This window comes from Bombina bombina, chromosome 1 (assembly GCF_027579735.1).
Source record: "Bombina bombina isolate aBomBom1 chromosome 1, aBomBom1.pri, whole genome shotgun sequence".
NCBI lineage: Eukaryota > Metazoa > Chordata > Amphibia > Anura > Bombinatoridae > Bombina > Bombina bombina.
The window spans coordinates 158,642,714-158,665,833 of NC_069499.1; the positions used below are offsets into that span (position 1 = coordinate 158,642,714).

A 23,120-nucleotide genomic window follows, 5' to 3' on the forward strand; every position below is an offset into this window, starting at 1 on the left:
ACTAATTTTCATTACTTTCACACCTTTAAGGGACAGAAGTCCTCCTCCTCTTCTTCCAAACCAGACCAATCCACCTCCACTTGGAAATCCAGCCAGCCTTGGAATAAGGGAAAGCAAAACAAGAAGTCTTCCACTAATTCTAAATCAGCATGAAATGTCTGCCCCCGATCCGATTTTGGATCAGGTGGGGGACAGGCTTTATTTTTTTCGTCAGTCTTGGACATAGTGTCCCAGGGTTACAAAATAGAATTCAAGTTTTGCCCTCCAAGGGGCAGATTTCTCCTTTCGAGACTATCCTTAAACCAGGTAAAGAGGGAGGCCTTCTTAATTTGCGAAGAGGACCTATCCTTCCTGGGAGTTATTGTACCAGTCCCTCTAGAGGAACAAGGTCTAGGATTCTATTTAAATCTATTTGTGGTTCCCATCCTAGATCTAAAGTGTCTCAACAAATTCCTCAGGGTTTCCTCCTTCAAGATGGAAACTATTTGTTCCATTCTTCCATTGGTTCAGGAAGATCAGTTCATGACGACCATAGACCTGAAGGACATGTATTTACACATTCCCATTCACAGGGATCATCACCAGTTTCTAAGGTTTGCCTTTCTGGACAAGCATTTCCAGTTTATTGCTCTTCCGTTTGGTCTTGCCACAGCTCCCAGAATTTTCACAAAGTTTCTCTGAGCTCTATTAGCAGTGATCAGATCCCAGGAAATTGCTGTGGCGCCTTATCTAGACGACATCTTCGTTCAGGCCTCATCTTTTCAACTAGCAAAATCTCATACAGAGATGTCGTTGTCTTTTCTTTGTTCCCATGGGTGGAAAGTGAATCTGGAAAATAGTTCTCAAGTTCCTACTACAAGAGTGTGTTTCCTAGGAACAATCATAGATTCCTTGTCCATAAAGATATTCCTGACGGATGTCAGAAAATCCAAACTTCTTGTTGCTTGCCTTTCCCTCCAGTCTGCTTTCATCCAACAGTGGCTCAATGCATGGAGGTGATTGGTCTGATGGTGGCTTCCATGGACATCATTCCTTTTGCTCGGTTCCATCTGTGACCGCTGCAGCTTTGCATGGTAAATCAATGGAACAGAGACCATTCAGATTTATCACAGAGGATAAATCTGAATTCCCTAACAAGAGACTCTCTCTCGTGGTGGATTTCACAGGAACATCTGTCTCGGGGCACTTCCTGAGACCTTCCTGGGTAATTTTGACTATGGACGCCAGCCTGTCAGGCTGGGGAGCTGTTTGGGGTTCTCTGAAAGCTGAGGGCCCGTGGTCTCAGGAAGAGTCTTCTCTTCCTATAAACATCTTGGAGTTGAGAGTGATTTTCAATGCCTTGACTGCTTGGCCTCAATTATCTTTAATCCGGTTTATCAGATTCTAGTCGGACATCACCTCAGTGGCTTACATCAACCACCAGGGAGGAACTCAGAGTTCTTTGGCCATGAATGAGGTGACTCACATTCTGCAGTGGGCCGAAGCTCACGATTGTCTTCTATCTGCCATCCACATTCCAGGAGTGGACAATTGGGAGGCGGATTTTCTGAGCAGACAGACCTTTCATCCCGGGGAGTGAGCTCTCCATCCAGAAGTGTTCTCCAGGATAACCCTCAGGTGGGGGGTTCCGGAATTGGATCTGATGGTGTCTCATCAGAACGCCAAGCTTCCAAAGTACAATTTAAGGTCAAGAGATCCTCAGGCCGCCCTGATAGATGCTCTGGCGGTTCCTTGGGATTTCAGTCTAGCATACCTGTTTCCTCCGTTTGCTCTCATTCCACGAGTCATTGCTCATATCAAGCAGGAGAGAGCGTCCTTGCTATTTCTTCCACTCGCAGAGTTTCTGAGCTTTCAGCTCTGCAGTGTGATTCCCCGTACCTTTTATTTTTTGCAGATAAGGCGGTCCTTTGTACTTAATTGGGGTTTCTCCCTAAGGTGGCGTTGGATCGAAACATTAATCAGGAAATTGTTGTTCCTTCTGTTTGTCCTAATCCTTCTTCTCATATGAAAAGTATTTTGCATAACTTGGATGTTGTGCATGCTCTAAAGTTTTACAAGCTACTAATGATTTTCGGCAATCTTCTGCCCTGTTTGTTGTTTTCTCTGGATAGCGTAAGGGTCAGAAGGCCACTTCTACTACTCTTTCCCTCTGGTTAAGAAGTATGATTTGTTTGGCTCATGAGACTGCTGGACAGCAGCCTCCTGAGAGAATTACGGCTCATTCCACTAGGGCTGTCTCCTCTTCTTGGACTTTCAAAAATGAAGCTTCTGTGGAACAGATTTGCAAGGCAGCAACATGGTCCTCTTTGCATACTTTTCCAAATTTTCCAAAGTCTACAAATTTGATACTTTTGCCTCGACTGAGGCCTCTTTTGGGAGAAAGGTTTTTCAGGCGGTGGTGCCTTCTGTTTAGGTCCTCCTGCCTTGTTCTCCCTCCCTGTTCATTCCGTATCCTCTAGCTTGGGTATTGGTTCCCACTAGTAATTGGAATGATGTTGTGGACTCTCCATGCCATAGGAAAGAAAACAAAATTTATGCTTACCTGATAAATTTCTTTCTTTCGGGCATGGAGAGTCCACGACCCTGCCCTCTTTTTTAATTATAATTCAGCAGGTTTTTTTAGTAAACCTCAGGCACCTTTTTTACCCGTGTGTTTCTTCTTTTTCCATTTTCCTTCTGCTGAATGACGGGATTATTGATAAGGGAAGTTACACTTAACAGCTTTGCTGGGGTGCTCTTTGCCTCCTCCTTCTGGCCAGGAGTTGAATATCCTACTAGTAATTGGAATGACGTTGTGGACTCTCCATGCCCCGAAAGAATTACATTTATCAGGTAAGCATGAATTTTGTTTTTATATAATCGCATTTGGCAGCAAAACGGTGACATGAAATATACCAAAATGGGCCCAGATTAATACTTAAAAAAATATATTGTTTTGATAGATAAATAAAAAAAACAAGGCTCTATTCCTGTTTAAATGAGTGATAGCAAAAATGCTTAAAATTCTCCGGGCTTTTAGGCAAGTTTTTTTTTCTCCATTTTTTATTTTGACTTTAAATTTAACTCTTACTTTTCTCTCTTTTTAGGCAACTAAAGAAGTTATAGAAAGAGAAGCACCAGGAATGGCTTTAGCAATGTTAATGGGATCTCTCAACGTCACTCCCTTGGGAATGCTGTCTAGGTAAAGTTTTACTGTATTACTTGGTGTTCGAAGTTCTGTTCATAAATGTCTAGTAAAAATATAGGTTTTATGCATTTAGCTTTGCCTTTACAGTTCTGCTTATATTGAACTCTATGTGAACCACCACTTTAGTGTCATCTGTGTAATTAAACCTTTATCTCAGTTTTCAAAGACTATTAGTAGCTAATTTTGGAGTTAAAACTTAAAAGAAAGCATTAGCAAACTTATAAAATTACTAATTAACAGCAATTGCATTGGTCTCTATTAATAAACAGTTGTGCATTTTTCTGTGCTTGCTGCAGGCCAGGATGAATGCTTGTAAAGTTTACTACATTTCACAAATCCTGCATACCTGCTACGCCACTATCTATCTATCGATCGATCGATCTATCTCTTTCTCTCTCTCTCTCTCTCTCTCTCTCTCTCTTTCTCTCTCTCTCTCTTTCTCTTTCTCTCTTTTTCTCTCTCTTTCTCTCTCTTTCTCTCTCTCTCTCTCTCTCTCTTTCTCTCTCTTTCTCTCTCTCTTTCTCTCTCTCTTTCTCTTTCTCTCTCTCTCTCTCTCTCTCTCTCTCTCTCTCATAGCCTCCTTCATGTTTATGTCAGTTTTTTCAGTTTCTGACAAGGTGGTCAGAGCTCAAAATCTGCTTCAGCAGAAGTATTTGCTATTTTTGACAGTAAGAAAGCAGGCTTGATCCTTATCAGTAGAGCTAACTGGCTGCTGCAAGGGTCTAGACACCCCTTATCATGGCTAGGTCTCCTTTTTATGACCTTTAAAGTGGTCCCAACATATAGGCTTCCTATATATTTGTGTGGATTGTATGTTCCATATGACATCATATCATAGGAGCAGGCAGAATAGTTCATTCAACAGTCATACACAGTTCAGATTCATGAAAGCAAAGTCAAGTTCAAATCAGGGTTAAAGTCATGAAAGACAAACAGTATGAAGTACAACCAATTGCAGGACTAAACCAACACACAGGCATCATAGAAAACATGACAGAGCAATTGCAAAACTATACTGCGTGCAAACATGATTCATGAAATTTTGCGAATATAAAAAAATATAAATATGTGGACATAGTGTATAAGATGATGTGTTTACTAGTAAAGATTTTTTTGCCGTCCAGGTACCTGTCCCTTGAAAAGGCTTGCTGTAGCAATTGGGGAAAGGTATAAATTGATTCTTGCCTAGGTGGTAGCCAGTTACTTTGTAATGTGGATCCTACAGTATGCACGTCAGCCTCTCTGAAGGTAGAAGAAAAAAAAACACAATTTTCAGAGTTCAATTACAGGAAAAGTTTGCACAATAAATAATTAAAGCAAATTGATTACTTTTTTTTTTAACCACACATATCAATTTCATGGGGGCTTCCATAAGTTTTATGCCCCTTTAAATATTGTATATAAAAAAATAAATGCTGCTTTTAAAATCAAGCAGATGTTTCTATTCGTGTTGTTCAGTTATAGGAGATGAATGACAAGCCTGAGCATATTCTAAATAAATTTGAATTTAAGGGATGCTAAAATTAAAATGGAAACTTTAATGATTTAGAAAGAGCGTACAGTTTTAACTTTCCAAATTACTTCCATTATCAAATTTTGCACAATCTTTTTATAAGCACACTTTCTGAGGCACCAGCTCCTACTGAACATTTGCACACATTTTATACATACAGTGCCCTCCACTAATATTGGCACCCTTGGTAAATATGAGCAAAGAAAGCTATGAGCATTTGTCTTTATTGATTAACCTTTTGATCTTTTGTTCAAAGATTTATTTGTTGTTGTTTTTTTGATAAACCTCTATTGTGTTTGCAATTGTTTGATATCCATGATGAGAGCAGAGTATTTATGTGTATTTTTTAAATAAAAGATGAAAAGGTTAAACAAAGCCTTCTTTGCTCATACCAAAGGTGCCAATAAACGTGATTGGCTGATGACTGTCTCATGATACAGGGGACAGCAATTGGGGAATAAATTATTTGTCAGAAAAAATCTACTGCTTTTTTGAAATTCAGAATAAATGTTATTGCATTGCCTTTTTATTATGCACTTGTTAATTATGAAATTATACTGTATTTAATGTTCCTTTAGTTGAGATTGAGCTTTATTATTTTGCGATATCTTACTGGATATTCTGCGATTTTCAACTAAAATATCATCCTATTTTATTCAGTATTACGGGGCTTCATGACATATACACTCACCATTTTTATGAGGAGTAAGTACTTTTAACCTAACCTGGAACCTACTATGAAGGACAATACATATGGGCTAGAGCTCTAATCTCCACAAAGATTTTAAGGGTAACACCAGGACAGATACCTTTTATAGTACAGCTTTCTTAATTTTTTAGGAACTCTATAGTTGCTAGTATGTACTTGATGGACAAACTTAAATCTTCCAAAAAAATTCCACAAATAAGGAAAACTGAACTTTAAGTCATATTTACAGTTTGACCCCTGGTTAAACAATATTCATTTTTAGGGATATTCTAAAAGCTTGGCGTGTAATTATTTTGCAGACCTCACAGAAGCATACAACACTAAAATCTTGAAGAAAAGGTTCAACATGGAAGCCTCTTCAATCTGTGTGCTGCTTCCCTTGAAAGTAATTAATTTGAATACAGTTTATTTAGTATTTGCTTCTAGTTATAAATACACTATTTTTCTATCAGTCACATATGTGTATTGTGAATTTTGAGCAAATATTATCAAAGCACAGTTTGCAAAATATATCAGTGACTCCTGCAGATGAAGAGTGTTTGTAGAATATAATGTGGTATGAGAGAACTTCAGACACACCCAAGGAATGCCTAAAGAATTCCCCTGTCCAGACTACTCTCTGAAACGGCAAGGTTGATTTCTCATGCAATTTGTATAACATGTAAAAAATATAAAAAGCATGGTAATAATCTGTTGAAGATACATAGAAACATACACATTTGTGTAAAATGCAATACTGCATACAATCCTGTGTACAATGTACAAAATACAAAATTGAAATGTATTATACCACAAATTAGTAAAAAAAAGTTTAGAATACAAAATCTGAGGTCTAAAGCAATTTGAAATACATAGCAATGTACATTTGTAATTTAGTGTTGTATTGTATGTGTCTCCAGAAAGAAAACACCCCATAGTGAAAATTTCACTTTCTAGAATCCTTTAATGAATCTCATAGTGCTAGTTTTGAATATGTGGTGAAAATTTAGGAATCAGACCCTCAGCTGAGAAAGAAGCTTTTTGGATTGTTCTTAACAGTATAAGTGGTGTTAGTCATTTCCCTTTAAGCAATATAGGGCTTGGAGTTTTTCTACCAACGTTTTCAGTTAAAGAAGTGAATTTGTATTTTGTCTTAATTTGGAGAGGCCTCTATGTTAAACCTTTTCTTTGAGATTTTAGGGTTGTATGCTTCTGTGAGGTCCGCAAAATTATTACATGCCAAGATTTCAGAATATTATTGAATTATTATTGTTTAACAAGGGGTCAGACTGTAAAAATGCCTTAACATGTTAAAAGGTTCCTTACTTTAAAATATGATCTGTCATTCTTGGACCTCAATTTATGATGCATACTTAGTGACATCCAAATAGTTTCAAATGCATTGATTGGGTATGGAATAGTTTTAGCTTCACTTTTTGACTCTTTCATTTAGTTTTTAACTGTTTTATCATTCTTACAATGTTTTTTTCAAAAAGGTAACAGAGGATATCTATAACTTCTTATCAAGATTTGACCATAAAGTCATTTCTCCAACATAGGTGTGTCCGGTCCACGGCGTCATCCTTACTTGTGGGATATTCTCTTCCCCAACAGGAAATGGCAAAGAGCCCAGCAAAGCTGGTCACATGATCCCTCCTAGGCTCCGCCTACCCCAGTCATTCTCTTTGCCGTTGTACAGGCAACATCTCCACGGAGATGGCTTAGAGTTTTTTAGTGTTTAACTGTAGTTTTTATTATTCAATCAAGAGTTTGTTATTTTGAAATAGTGCTGGTATGTACTATTTACTCAGAAACAGAAAAGAGATGAAGATTTCTGTTTGTATGAGGAAAATGATTTTAGCAACCGTCACTAAAATCCATGGCTGTTCCACACAGGACTGTTGAGAGCAATTAACTTCAGTTGGGGGAACAGTGAGCAGTCTCTTGCTGCTTGAGGTATGACACATTCTAACAAGACGATGTAATGCTGGAAGCTGTCATTTTCCCTCTGGGATCCGGTAAGCCATGTTTATAACGATTGTAAATAAGGGCTTCAAAAAGGGCTTATTAAGACTGTAGACTTTTTTTGGGCTAAATCGATTGATTATTAACACATATTTAGCCTTGAGGAATAATTTTATCTGGGTATTTTGATATAATAATATCGGCAGGCACTGTTTTAGACACCTTATTCTTTAGGGGCTTTCCCAAAGCATAGGCAGAGCCTCATTTTCGCGCCGGTGTGGCGCACTTGTTTTTGAGAGGCATGGCATGCAGTCGCATGTGAGAGGAGCTCTGATACTTAGAAAAGACTTTCTGAAGGCGTCATTTGGTATCGTATTCCCCTTGGGGCTTGGTTGGGTCTCAGCAAAGCTGATACCAGGGACTGTAAAGGGGTTAAAGTTCAAAACGGCTCCGGTTCCGTTATTTTAAGGGTTAAAGCTTCCAAATTTGGTGTGCAATACTTTTAAGGCTTTAAGACACTGTGGTGAAAATTTGGTGAATTTTGAACAATTCCTTCATGTTTTTTCGCATTTGCAGTAATAAAGTGTGTTCAGTTTAAAATTTAAAGTGACAGTAACGGTTTTATTTTAAAACGTTTTTTGTACTTGTTATCAAGTTTATGCCTGTTTAACATGTCTGAACTACCAGATAGACTGTGTTCTGAATGTGGGGAAGCCAGAATTCCTATTCATTTAAATAAATGTGATTTATGTGACAATGACAATGATGCCCAAGATGATTCCTCAAGTGAGGGGAGTAAGCATGGTACTGCATCATTCCCTCCTTCGTCTACACGAGTCTTGCCCACTCAGGAGGCCCCTAGTACATCTAGCGCGCCAATACTCCTTACTATGCAACAATTAACGGCTGTAATGGATAATTCTGTCAAAAACATTTTAGCCAAAATGAACACTTATCAGCGTAAGCGCGACTGCTCTGTTTTAGATACTGAAGAGCATGACGACGCTGATATTAATATTTCTGAAGGGCCCCTAACTCAGTCTGATGGGGCCAGGGAGGTTTTGTCTGAGGGAGAAATTACTGATTCAGGGAACATTTCTCAACAAGCTGAACCTGATGTGATTGCATTTAAATTTAAGTTGGAACATCTCCGCATTCTGCTTAAGGAGGTATTATCCACTCTGGATGATTGTGACAAGTTGGTCATCCCAGAGAAACTATGTAAAATGGACAAGTTCCTAGAGGTGCCGGGGCTCCCAGAAGCTTTTCCTATACCCAAGCGGGTGGCGGACATTGTTAATAAAGAATGGGAAAGGCCCGGTATTCCTTTCGTCCCTCCCCCCATATTTAAAAAATTGTTTCCTATGGTCGACCCCAGAAAGGACTTATGGCAGACAGTCCCCAAGGTCGAGGGAGCGGTTTCCACTTTAAACAAACGCACCACTATACCCATAGAGGATAGTTGTGCTTTCAAAGATCCTATGGATAAAAAATTAGAAGGTTTGCTTAAAAAGATGTTTGTTCAACAGGGTTACCTCCTACAACCAATTTCATGCATTGTCCCTGTCGCTACAGCCGCATGTTTCTGGGTCGATGAGCTGATAAAGGCGGTCGACAGTGATTCTCCTCCTTATGAGGAGATTATGGACAGAATCAATGCTCTCAAATTGGCTAATTCTTTCACCCTAGACGCCACTTTGCAATTGGCTAGGTTAGCGGCTAAGAATTCTGGGTTTGCTATTGTGGCGCGCAGAGCGCTTTGGTTGAAATCTTGGTCGGCTGATGCGTCTTCCAAGAACAAGCTACTTAACATTCCTTTCAAGGGGAAAACGCTGTTTGGCCCTGACTTGAAAGAGATTATCTCGGATATCACTGGGGGTAAGGGCCACGCCCTTCCTCAGGATCGGCCTTTCAAGGCAAAAAATAAACCTAATTTTCGTCCCTTTCGTAGAAACGGACCAGCCCAAAGTGCTACGTCCTCTAAGCAAGAGGGTAATACTTCTCAAGCCAAGCCAGCTTGGAGACCAATGCAAGGCTGGAACAAGGGAAAGCAGGCCAAGAAGCCTGCCACTGCTACCAAGACAGCATGAAATGTTGGCCCCCGATCCGGGACCGGATCTGGTGGGGGGCAGACTCTCTCTCTTCGCTCAGGCTTGGGCAAGAGATGTTCTGGATCCTTGGGCGCTAGAAATAGTCTCCCAAGGTTATCTTCTGGAATTCAAGGGACTTCCCCCAAGGGGGAGGTTCCACAGGTCTCAGTTGTCTTCAGACCACATAAAAAGACAGGCATTCTTACATTGTGTAGAAGACCTGTTAAAAATGGGAGTGATTCATCCCGTTCCATTAAGAGAACAAGGGATGGGGTTCTACTCCAATCTGTTTATAGTTCCCAAAAAGGAGGGAACGTTCAGACCAATCTTAGATCTCAAGATCTTAAACAAGTTTCTCAAGGTTCCATCGTTCAAGATGGAAACCATTCGAACTATTCTTCCTTCCATCCAGGAAGGTCAATTCATGACCACGGTGGATTTAAAGGATGCGTATCTACATATTCCTATCCACAAGGAACATCATCGGTTCCTGAGGTTCGCATTCCTGGACAAACATTACCAGTTCGTGGCGCTTCCTTTCGGATTAGCCACTGCTCCAAGGATTTTCACAAAGGTACTAGGGTCCCTTCTAGCTGTGCTAAGACCAAGGGGCATTGCTGTAGTACCTTACTTGGACGACATTCTGATTCAAGCGTCGTCCCTTCCTCAAGCAAAGGCTCACACGGACATTGTCCTGGCCTTTCTCAGATCTCACGGATGGAAAGTGAACGTGGAAAAGAGTTCTCTATCTCCGTCAACAAGGGTTCCCTTCTTGGGAACAATAATAGACTCCTTAGACATGAGGATTTTTCTGACAGAGGCCAGAAAAACAAAACTTCTAGACTCTTGTCGGATACTTCATTCCGTTCCTCTTCCTTCCATAGCTCAGTGCATGGAAGTGATCGGGTTGATGGTAGCGGCAATGGACATAGTTCCTTTTGCACGCATTCATCTAAGACCATTACAACTGTGCATGCTCAGTCAGTGGAATGGGGACTATACAGACTTGTCTCCGAAGATACAAGTAAATCAGAGGACCAGAGACTCACTCCGTTGGTGGCTGTCCCTGGACAACCTGTCACGAGGGATGACATTCCGCAGACCAGAGTGGGTCATTGTCACGACCGACGCCAGTCTGATGGGCTGGGGCGCGGTCTGGGGATCCCTGAAAGCTCAGGGTCTTTGGTCTCGGGAAGAATCTCTTCTACCGATAAATATTCTGGAACTGAGAGCGATATTCAATGCTCTCAAGGCTTGGCCTCAGCTAGCGAGGGCCAAGTTCATACGGTTTCAATCAGACAACATGACAACTGTTGCGTACATCAACCATCAGGGGGGAACAAGGAGTTCCCTGGCGATGGAAGAAGTGACCAAAATCATTCTATGGGCGGAGTCTCACTCCTGCCACCTGTCTGCTATCCACATCCCAGGAGTGGAAAATTGGGAAGCGGATTTTCTGAGTCGTCAGACATTGCATCCGGGGGAGTGGGAACTCCATCCGGAAATCTTTGCCCAAGTCACTCAGCTGTGGGGCATTCCAGACATGGATCTGATGGCCTCTCGTCAGAACTTCAAAGTTCCTTGCTACGGGTCCAGATCCAGGGATCCCAAGGCGGCTCTAGTGGATGCACTAGTAGCACCTTGGACCTTCAAACTAGCTTATGTGTTCCCGCCGTTTCCTCTCATCCCCAGGCTGGTAGCCAGGATCAATCAGGAGAGGGCGTCGGTGATCTTGATAGCTCCTGCGTGGCCACGCAGGACTTGGTATGCAGATCTGGTGAATATGTCATCGGCTCCTCCTTGGAAGCTACCTTTGAGACGAGACCTTCTTGTTCAGGGTCCGTTCGAACATCCGAATCTGGTTTCACTCCAGCTGACTGCTTGGAGATTGAACGCTTGATCTTATCGAAGCGAGGATTCTCAGATTCTGTTATCGATACTCTTGTTCAGGCCAGAAAGCCTGTAACTAGAAAGATTTACCACAAAATTTGGAAAAAATATATCTGTTGGTGTGAATCTAAAGGATTCCCTTGGGACAAGGTTAAGATTCCTAGGATTCTATCCTTCCTTCAAGAAGGATTGGAAAAAGGATTATCTGCAAGTTCCCTGAAGGGACAGATTTCTGCCTTGTCTGTGTTACTTCACAAAAAGCTGGCCGCTGTGCCAGATGTTCAAGCCTTTGTTCAGGCTCTGGTTAGAATTAAGCCTGTTTACAAACCTTTGACTCCTCCTTGGAGTCTCAATTTAGTTCTTTCAGTTCTTCAGGGGGTTCCGTTTGAACCCTTGCATTCCGTTGATATTAAGTTATTGTCTTGGAAAGTTTTGTTTCTAGTTGCAATTTCTTCTGCTAGAAGAGTTTCAGAATTATCTGCTCTGCAGTGTTCTCCTCCTTATCTGGTGTTCCATGCAGATAAGGTGGTTTTACGTACTAAACCTGGTTTTCTTCCAAAAGTTGTTTCTAACAAAAACATTAACCAGGAGATTATCGTACCTTCTCTGTGTCCGAAACCAGTTTCAAAGAAGGAACGTTTGTTGCACAATTTGGATGTTGTTCGCGCTCTAAAATTCTATTTAGATGCTACAAAGGATTTTAGACAAACATCTTCCTTGTTTGTTGTTTATTCCGGTAAAAGGAGAGGTCAAAAAGCAACTTCTACCTCTCTCTCTTTTTGGATTAAAAGCATCATCAGATTGGTTTACGAGACTGCCGGACGGCAGCCTCCCGAAAGAATCACAGCTCATTCCACTAGGGCTGTGGCTTCCACATGGGCCTTTAAGAACGAGGCTTCTGTTGATCAGATATGTAGGGCAGCGACTTGGTCTTCACTGCACACTTTTACCAAATTTTACAAGTTTGATACTTTTGCTTCTTCTGAGGCTATTTTTGGGAGAAAGGTTTTGCAAGCCGTGGTGCCTTCCATTTAGGTGACCTGATTTGCTCCCTCCCTTCATCCGTGTCCTAAAGCTTTGGTATTGGTTCCCACAAGTAAGGATGACGCCGTGGACCGGACACACCTATGTTGGAGAAAACAGAATTTATGTTTACCTGATAAATTACTTTCTCCAACGGTGTGTCCGGTCCACGGCCCGCCCTGGTTTTTTTTTAATCAGGTCTGATAATTTATTTTCTTTAACTACAGTCACCACGGTACCATATGGTTTCTCCTATGCAAATATTCCTCCTTAACGTCGGTCGAATGACTGGGGTAGGCGGAGCCTAGGAGGGATCATGTGACCAGCTTTGCTGGGCTCTTTGCCATTTCCTGTTGGGGAAGAGAATATCCCACAAGTAAGGATGACGCCGTGGACCGGACACACCGTTGGAGAAAGTAATTTATCAGGTAAACATAAATTCTGTTTTTTAGCTGAGATTGCTGCTTCTAACAACTCTGTAATGAATCGGACTATCAGACTTTTAGTTAACTTATTAACCTACCCAGAGATTCTTTGCTTTCATCAGATTCTGTTTTCTTTTAATTGTTTTTGTGCAGTCTTCACCAGGGGTTTTCTTCTACTACCAGAGGTTTTCAACTTTGCTCACTTAGAATTCTTAAACATAATCATCTTGTGTTCAAGAGAAGATATTCAGTTTGCTTAGTTTTAGCAGTTATAAGTGATTTCAGTTATTTGGTTTTGCATTAAACCATTTCTAGTTATCCATCATTTGGTGGCTGATAAAGAACATTTTATACTCTAAAGTTACACAGTGAGATTATCTTGGAAAATGCTGATCTGTATGGTTGGGTGTTGTCTGTGTGTTGATAACCTAAATGTAACTTCTCAAATATAAAACACCAGCAATAAAAACTAGAGCCCCCCCTTGAAAAAGTCCTTATTGTAACGTATGTATGGGGGGGAAACACAATCCATTTTAATGCAATTTCTTTCTAAAATTTGTACTTAAAAAGATCTTTAAAGTTTGACTAATCCCAAATATTGTCAAATAAAGGCATATGTAAGACATCCAGATATGTCAGCCAGTAATTAGATTAGTCCCAAATATTGTCAGAGACAATCCGTGTAAAATTTACAGGCATGACTTTAGGACATATATGTAGATTTCCTCTGTGGTGTAAAAAGAATAAAGGCGCTCCAGTGATGTAGTATGTAACAGGAATCGAAACCCTTGTGCGTGCCTATATATATATATATATATATATATATATATATATATATATATATATACACACACAGTAAAAGAAGAAAACTTGATCCTCAGGTCAGAATTGACATTTAAAAAGTCACTTTATTTAATCCAATATATATATAATTAATGGGCACATTCTTTATAATATCCAATTGTCATTGGGGCATTCTTTCAAGCCATAGGGGCATATTTATCATTGTGCGAGCGGACATGATCCAATATTGCGGATCATGTCCGCTGCACATCGATAAATGCAGACAGCATACACTCTCGGCATTTATCATTGCACCAGCAGTTCTTGTGAATTGGCCGCTAGCAGGGGGTGTCAATCAACCCAATCGAATTCAATCGGGTTGATTTCTGTCCGCGGCCTCAGAGCAGGCGGACAAGTTATGAAACAGCGGTCTTTAGCCTGCAAAGTTGATTTTCCCAGAATCCTCTGTTTGGCTTTAAGTGCAAGTTGTGTTATCCAAGTTTGTCTTCTTTGCTGCTCCACAACTCCTAGCTACTACTTTATCCAGTACTGACCAGTCTTTCATCTTGGTTTCAAGAGTAATAAATCGTAAACTTTCAAATATTTAAAAACTGATTTTCAAAACAACATGTCTAATAAGGCTGGAAATGTTTTTGGCCATTCTTTAAGTTAGTGCCTATTTAAGGTGGTTTTCATAGATGGAAAATAATTTTGGGGGAAAAAAAGTAATTTACCAATACTGTATTTTCATTGCTTTATTAGAAAACAAGTATTAAAATATTCCTCCTTTCTTCAGTTTAAATAACAGAGTACATTTCTCAGCAAAATATTTCTCTTGTAAAGGTGTATCCAGTCCACGGGTTCATCTATTTCTTGTGGGATATTCTCCTTCCCAACAGGAAGTTGCAAGAGGACACCCACAGCAGAGCTGTCTATATAGCTCCTCCCCTAACTGCCACCCCCAGTCATTCTCTTGCAACTCTCGACAAGAAAGGAAGTATCAAGAGATATGTGGTGACTTAGTGTAGTTTTTACCTTCAATCAAGAGTTTGTTATTTCTCTTGTTAAGTGTGTTCAGTCCACAGGTCATCCATTACTTATGGGATATATTCTCCTTCCCAACAGGAAGTTGCAAGAGGATCACCCAAGCAGAGCTGCTATATAGCTCCTCCCCTCACATGTCATATCCAGTCATTCTCTTGCAACCCTCAACAAAGAAGGAGGTCGCGAGAGGAGTTGGAGTTTTTACTTAATTATTCTTCAATCAAAAGTTTGTTATTTTAAATGGCACCGGAGTGTGCTGTTTTTTTCTATCTCAGGCAGTATTTGGAAGAAGAATCTGCCTGTGTTTCTATGATCTTAGCAGACGTAACTAAGATCCACTGGCTGTTCTCGACATTCTGAGGAGTGGGGTAACTTCAGAAAATGGGAATAGCATGCGGGGTCCCCCGCTAATGAGGTATGTGCAGTACAATATTTTCTGGGAATGGAATTGACTAAGAAAACACTGCTGTTACCCATATGATGTAAGTACAGCCTTAAATGCAGTAGTAGCGACTGGTATCAGGCTGATAAATGTATGCGCAGTTGAGTTATTTTCTAGGGACTAGAATTTGACTGAGAAAATACTGTTAATGCTGAAATAATGCTTAAGCCTTATCTGCGGTAGAAGCGACTGGTAGCAGGCTTAGTGATAACTTTGCATGACATTTAAAAAGTTTGTTTTTAAAACGTTTACTGGCATGTTATTCGTTTTGTGAGGTACTTTGGTGATAAATCCTTTTTGGGCATGATTTTTTTCCACATGGCTAATAGAAACCGTTATATCAGGTCTCCCACTGTTGTAATATGAGTGGGAGGGGCCTTCTTTTAGCGCCTTGTTGCGCAGTTAAAATTCTAGCACAGTCTTCCTGCTTCTTCCTCCTTGATCCAGGACGTCTCTAGAGAGCTCAGGGGTTTTCAAAATTCGTTTTTGAGGGAGGTAATCGGTCACAGCAGACCTGTGACAGTGTGTTTGACTGTGATAAAATCTTTATTTGATATCCGTTTTTGGGTATTGAGGGGTTAATCATCCTTTTGCTAATGGGTGCAATCCTCTGCTAATAATACATTTACCGTTAAGAATTGTTGACTATAACTGAATTAGTTCTTTGTTATTCAACAGTGTTTTTGATAAGCGCTGCAGTGTTTTTTATATTGCTTAGAACTTATTGAAAGTAATTTCCAAGCTTGCTAGCTTCATTGCTAGTCTGTTTAAACATGTCTGATACAGAGGAATCTGCTTGTTCATTATGTTCAAAAGCCGATGTGGAGCCCAATAGAAATATGTGTACCAATTGTATTGATATTACTTTAAATAAAAGTCAATCTTTACCGATAAAGAAATTATCACCAGACAACGAGGGGGAAGTTATGCCGTCTAACTCTCCTCACGTGTCAGTACCTTCGTCTCCCGCTCGGGAGGTGCATGAGATTGAGGCGCCAAGTACATCAAGGCACTTACAAATCACTTTACATGATATGGCTAATGTTATGAAAGAAGTATTATAAAATATGCCCGAGTTAAGAGGCAAGCGCGATAGCTCTGGGTTAAGGACAGAGCGCGCCGATGACACGAGAGCCATGTCTGATACTGCGTCACAATTTGCAGAACATGAGGATGGAGAGCTTCATTCTGTGGGTGACGGTTCTGATTTGGGGAGACCGGATTCAGAAATTTCAAATTTTAAATTTAAGCTTGAGAACCTCCGCGTGTTGCTAGGGGAGGTGTTAGCGGCTCTGAATGATTGTGACACGGTGGCAATCCCAGAGAAATTATGTAGGCTGGATAAATACTATGCGGTACCGGTGTGTACTGATGTTTTTCCTATACCAAAAAGGCTTACAGAGATTATTAGTAAGGAGTGGGATAGACCTGGTGTGCCCTTTTCCCCTCCTCCGATATTTAGAAAGATGTTCCCTATAAACGCCGCCACACGAGACTTATGGCAGACGGTCCCTAAGGTGGAGGGAGCAGTTTCTACTTTAGCCAAGTGTACCACTATTCCGGTGGAGGATAGTTGTGCTTTCTCAGATCCAATGGATAAAAAATTAGAGGGTTACCTTAAGAAAATGTTTGTTCAACAAGGTTTTATATTACAGCCTCTTGCATGCATTGCGCCTGTCACTGCTGCAGCGGCATTCTGGTTTGAGTCTCTGGAAGAGGCGATTCGCACAGCACTATTGGAAGAGACTTTGAGCAAGCTTAGAACGCTTAAGCTAGCTAATGCGTTTGTTTCGGATGCTGTAGTGCATTTAACCAAACTTACGGCTAAGAATTCCGGATTCGCCATACAGGCGCGCAGAGCGCTATGGCTTAAATCCTGGTCAGCAGATGTAACTTCTAAGTCTAAACTACTGAATATTCCTTTCAAAGGGCAGACCTTATTCGGGCCCGGCTTGAAGGAAATTATTGCTGACATTACTGGAGGTAAGGGCCACACCCTTCCTCAGGACAGGGCCAAATCAAAGGCCAAACAGTCTAATTTTCGTGCCTTTCGTAATTTCAAGGCAGGAGCAGCATCAACTTCCTCTGCTCCAAAACAGGAAGGAGCTACTGCTCGTTACAAACAAGGTTGGAGAGGCAACCAGTCATGGAACAAGGGCAAGCAGGCCAGAAAGCCTACTTCCGCCCCTAAGACAGCATGAAGACAGGGCCCCCTTTCCGGAGACGGATCTAGTGGGGGGCAGACTTTCTCTCTTCGCCCAGGCTTGGGTAAGAGATGTACAGGATCCCTGGACGTTGGAGATTGTATCTCAGGGATACCTTCTGGATTTCAAAACTTATCCTCCACAAGGGAGGTTTCATCTGTCAAGGTTATCAACAAACCTAGTAAAGAAAGAGGCATTTCTACAATGTGTACAAGACCTCTTAGTGATGGGAGTGATCCACCCAGTTCTGCGAACGGAACAAGGGCAAGGGTTTTACTCAAATCTGTTTGTGGTTCCCAAAAAAGAGGGAACATTCAGACCAATCTTAGACTTAAAAATCTTAAACAAATTCCTAAGGGTTCCATCGTTCAAAATGGAAACCATTCGGACCATCCTACCCATGATCCAAGAGGGTCAGTATATGACCACAGTGGACTTAAATGATGCCTACCTTCACATACCGATCCACAAAGATCATTATCGGTACCTAAGGTTTGCCTTTCTAGACAGGCATTACCAGTTTGTAGCTCTTCCCTTCGGGTTAGCTACGGCTCCGAGAATTTTTACAAAGGTTCTGGGTTCGCTTCTGGCGGTACTAAGACCGCGAGGCATAGCGGTGGCTCCGTACCTAGACGACATTCTGATACAAGCGTCAAGTTTTCAAAATGCAAAGTCTCATACAGAGATAGTTCTAGCATTTCTGAGGTCGCATGGGTGGAAAGTGAACATGGAAAAGAGTTCTCTGTTTCCACTCACAAGGGTCCCTTTCCTAGGGACTCTTATAGATTCTGTAGAGATGAAGATTTACCTGACGGAGTCCAGGTTATCAAAGATTCTAAATGCTTTGCCGTGTCCTTCATTCCATTCCAAGCCCATCAGTAGCTCAGTGCATGGAAGTAATCGGCTTAATGGTCGCGGCAATGGACATAGTGCCATTTGCGCGCCTGCATCTCAGACCGCTGCAATTATGCATGCTAAGTCAGTGGAATGGGGATTACTCAGATCTGTCCCCTTTACTGTATCTGGACCAGGAGACCAGGGATTCTCTTCTCTGGTGGTTGTCTCGGGTTCATCTGTCCAAAGGAATGACCTTTCGCAGACCAGATTGGACGATTGTAACAACAGATGCCAGCCTACTAGGCTGGGGCGCAGTCTGGAACTCCCTAAAGCTCAGGGATCGTGGACTCAGGAGGAGAAACTCCTTCCAATAAACATTCTAGAATTAAGAGCAATATTCAATGCTCTCCTAGCTTGGCCTCAGTTAGCAACACTGAGGTTCATCAGGTTTCAGTCGGACAACATCACGACTGTAGCTTACATCAATCATCAAGGAGGAACCAGGAGTTCCCTAGCGATGTTAGAAGTCTCAAAGATAATTCGCTGGGCAGAGTCTCACTCTTGCCACCTGTCAGCGATCTACATCCCAGGTGTAGAGAACTGGGAGGCGGACTTTCTAAGTCGCCAGACTTTTCATCCGGGTGAGTGGGAACTTCATCCGGAGATATTTGCTCAACTGATTCTTCGTTGGGGCAAACCGGAACTGGATCTCATGGCATCTCGCCAGAACGTCAAGCTTCCGTGCTACGGATCCAGGTCCAGGGACCCGGGAGCGGTGCTGATAGATGCACTAGCAGCCCCTTGGGTTTTCAACATGGCTTATGTGTTTCCACCTTTTCCGTTACTGCCTCGACTGATTGCCAAGATCAAACAGGAGAGAGCATCTGTGATTCTGATAGCGCCTGCATGGCCACGCAGGACCTAGTATGCAGACCTAGTGGACATGTCGTCCTGTCCACCATGGTCTCTGCCTCTGAGGCAGGACCTTCTAATTCAGGGTCCTTTCAATCATCCAAACCTAATTTCTCTGAGGCTGACTGCATGGAGATTGAACGCTTGATTCTATCAAAGCGTGGTTTCTCGGAGTCGGTTATTGATACATTAATACAGGCTCGGAAACCTGTGACCAGAAAAATTTACCATAAGATATGGCGTAAATATTTATATTGGTGTGAATCCAAAAGTTACTCATGGAGTAAAGTTAGGATTCCTAGGATATTGTCTTTTCTACAAGAGGGTTTAGAAAAGGGTTTATCCGCTAGTTCGCTAAAGAGACAGATTTCTGCTCTGTCTATTCTTTTACACAAGCGTCTGGCAGAGAATCCAGACGTCCAGGCTTTTTGTCAGGCTTTGGCTAGGATTAAGCCTGTGTTTAAAGCTGTTGCTCCTCCGTGGAGCTTAAACTTGGTTCTTAAAGTTCTTCAGGGTGTTCCGTTTGAACCCCTTCATTCCATTGATATTAAGCTTTTATCTTGGAAAGTTCTGTTTTTGATGGCTATTTCCTCGGCTCGAAGAGTCTCTGAGTTATCTGCCTTACATTGTGATTCTCCTTATCTGATCTTTCATTCAGACAAGGTAGTCCTGCGTACTAAACCTGGGTTTTTACCTAAGGTTGTTTCTAACAGGAATATCAATCAAGAGATTGTTGTTCCATCATTATGTCCTAATCCTTCTTCAAAGAAGGAACGTCTTTTGCATAATCTAGACGTGGTCCGTGCCCTGAAGTTCTACTTACAGGCAACTAAAGATTTTCGGCAAACTTCTTCTCTGTTTGTCATTTACTCTGGACAGAGGAGAGGTCAAAAGGCTTCGGCTACCTCTCTCTCTTTTTGGCTTCGTAGCATAATACGTTTAGCCTATGAGACTGTTGGACAGCAGCCACCTGAAAGAATTACAGCTCATTCCACTAGAGCTGTGGCTTCCACATGGGCCTTTAAGAATGAGGCCTCTGTTGAACAGGTTTGCAAGGCTGCAACTTGGTCTTCACTTCATACTTTTTCCAAATTTTCCAAATTTGATACTTTTGCTTCTCCGGAGGCTGTTTTTGGGAGAAAGGTTCTACAGGCAGTGGTTCCTTCTGTTTAATGTTCCTGCCTTGACCCTCCCATCATCCGTGTACTTTAGCTTTGGTATTGGTATCCCATAAGTAATGGATGACCCGTGGACTGAACACACTTAACAAGAGAAAACATAATTTATGCTTACCTGATAAATTTATTTCTATTGTAGTGTGTTCAGTCCACGGCCCGCCCTGTCTTTTTTGAGGCAGGTTCTAAATTTTAAATTATAACTCCAGTCACCACTGCACCCTATAGTTTCTCCTTTCTCGTCTTGTTTCGTTCGAATGACTGGATATGACATGTGAGGGGAGGAGCTATATAGCAGCTCTGCTTGGGTGATCCTCTTGCAACTTCCTGTTGGGAAGGAGAATATATCCCATAAGTAATGGATGACCCGTGGACTGAACACACTACAAGAGAAATAAATTTATCAGGTAAGCATAAATTATGTTTTTTAAACGGTACCGACGTTGTACTGTTTTACTCTCAGGCAGAAATTGGAAAAAGAATCTGCCTGGAGGTTGATGATCTTAGCGGTTTGTAACTAAGGTCCTTTGCTGTTCTCACACATAACTGAAGAGTATGGAAAGAAAACTTCAGTTGGGGGGACGGTTTGCAGATCACCTGCTTTGAGGTATGTTCAGTATATTTTTTTCTAGAGAGATGATAAGGTCTAGAAAATGCTGACAATGCCTGGTATATTTGAGGTAAGCCTGATACAGTGATTTAACAATGACTGGGATCATGCTTACAAGATAAGGGTAATATTCATGTTAACTCTCATATTACTTACTGTAAAAACGTTTGCATAACTTACAGAAAAAACGTTTTTTCTCTGAGGGTGATAAATCTTTATTTGGGGCCTAGTTTTCCACATGGCTTGTTTGATTACTCCTAGGAGTACTTTTTTAAGGCCCTCTGACATTGAGTGCATGGTGGGAGGGGCCTATTTTCACGCACTTTATGCGCAGTTGATATTCAGACTGAGACATCCAGCTTCCCTAAAGGAGTCCTCTGGCATCTAGGACCACTATAGAGGGTTTTTTCCTGCAAAAATCGTGTTTAAGGGCAGGTAGGAGCCACAGCAGAGCTGTGGCAGTGTATTTGACTGTTTTTTTTAACGGTTTTACCGTTTTTCTAATCCGGTTTGGGGCCTAAGGGGTTAATCATCCATTTGCAAGTGGGTGCAATGCTGCTTTAGTCTCTTATACACACTGTAAAAATTTTGTAGAGTTTACTACTTTTTAACACTGTTTTGCAGTTTATGTGGTAGTTTTTTTCTCTTAAAGGCACAGTACCGTTTTTGTTTAATTGCTTTTTCACATTTATTAAAGTGTTTTCCAAGCTTGCTGGTCTCATTACTAGTCTGTTAAACATGCCTGTCATAGAGGAAACTTTTTGTTCATTATGTTTAGAAGCCATTGTGGAACCCCCTCTTAGAATGTGAACCAAATGCACTGACCTTTCTATAAGTTATAAAGACCATATTATGGGTTTTAAAGATTTATCACCAGAGGTTTCTCAGACTGAAAAAAGGTTAAACCACCTAGCTCTCCCAATGTGTCAGAACCTATATCTCTTGCGCGTGACGCCAAGTACATCTGGCGCGTCCAATGCGTTTACCTTACAAGACATGGCGGCAGTTATGAATCATACCCTCACAGAGGTATTGTCCAAACTGCCAGGGTTACAAGGAAAGCGAGACAGCTCTGGGGCTAGAACAAATACAGAGCTTTCTGACGCTTTAGTAGCTATGTCTGATATACCCTCACAATGTGCAGATGCCGAAGCAGGAGAGCTTCTATCTGTGGGTGACATTTCTGATTCAGGGAAGGCGTTACTTCAGTCTGACTCTGAAATGACAGCATTTAAATTTAAGCTTGAACACCTCTGCTTGTTGCTCAGGGAGGTTTTAGCAACTCTGGATGACTGTGACACCATTGTAGTCCCAGAGAAATTGTGTAAAATGGACAAATACTTTACAGTGCCTGTTTACACTGATGTTTTTCCAATCCCTAAGAGGTTTTCAGAAATTATTACGAAGGAATGGGATAGACCAGGTGTACCGTTCTCTCCCCCTCCTGCTTTTAAAAAGATGTTTCCCATAGATCCCGCTACACGGGACTCGTGGCAGACGGTCCCTAAGGTGGAGGGAGCAGTCTCTACCCTAGCTAAGCGTACAACTATCCCCGTCGAGGACAGTTGTGCTTTCCTAGATCCAATGGATAAAAAATTAGAGGGTTTCCTTAAGAAAATCTTTATACAACAATGTTTTATTCTCCAGCCTCTTGCATGCATTGCCCCAGTCACTGCTGCAGCGGCTTTCTGGTTCGAGTCTCTTGAAGAGGCTCTACAGGTGGAGACCCCGTTGAATGATATCCTAGACAGGCTTAAAGCTCTTAAGTTAGCCAATTAATTTATTTCTGACGCCGTTTTTCATTTAACAAAGCTAACGGCTAAGAATTCAGGTTTTGCCATTCAGGCGCGTAGGGCGCTATGGCTTAAATCCTGGTCAGCTGACGTTACTTCAAAGTCTAAGCTTCTCAACATCCCCTTCAAAGCGCAGACCCTATTCGGGCCTGGACTGGGAGATCATTTCTGATATTACTGGAGGAAAAGGCCACGCCCTTCCCCAGGATAGGTCCAACAAATTAAGGACCAAACAGACTAATTTTCGTTCCTTTCGAAACTTCAAGAGTGGCGCAGCTTCAACTTCCTCTACTGCAAAACAAGAAGGAAATTTTGCCCAGTCCAAGCCAGTCTGGAGACCTAACCAGGCTTGGAACAAGGGAAAGCAGGCCAAAAAAACTGCTGCTGCCTCTAAGACAGCATGAAGGAGTAGCCCCCGATCCGGTACCGGATCTAGTTGGGGGCAGACTTTCTCTCTTCGCACAGGCTTGGGCAAGAGACGTCCAGGATCCCTGCGCTCTGGAGATTGTTTCCCAGGGATATCTTCTGGATTTCAAAGC

General features: G+C 41.7%; 1 protein-coding gene across 1 annotated transcript in view; it reads left to right on the forward strand.

Annotated features, from left to right (window-relative positions):
• GPHN (gephyrin) overlaps positions 1-23,120 on the forward strand; it is a 1,061,400-nt gene that overhangs the window by 482,488 nt on the left and 555,792 nt on the right. Inside the window, 1 exon segment of the mRNA XM_053697683.1 lies at positions 3,087-3,181. Within this exon segment, the coding sequence (XP_053553658.1) occupies positions 3,087-3,181 (95 nt within the window).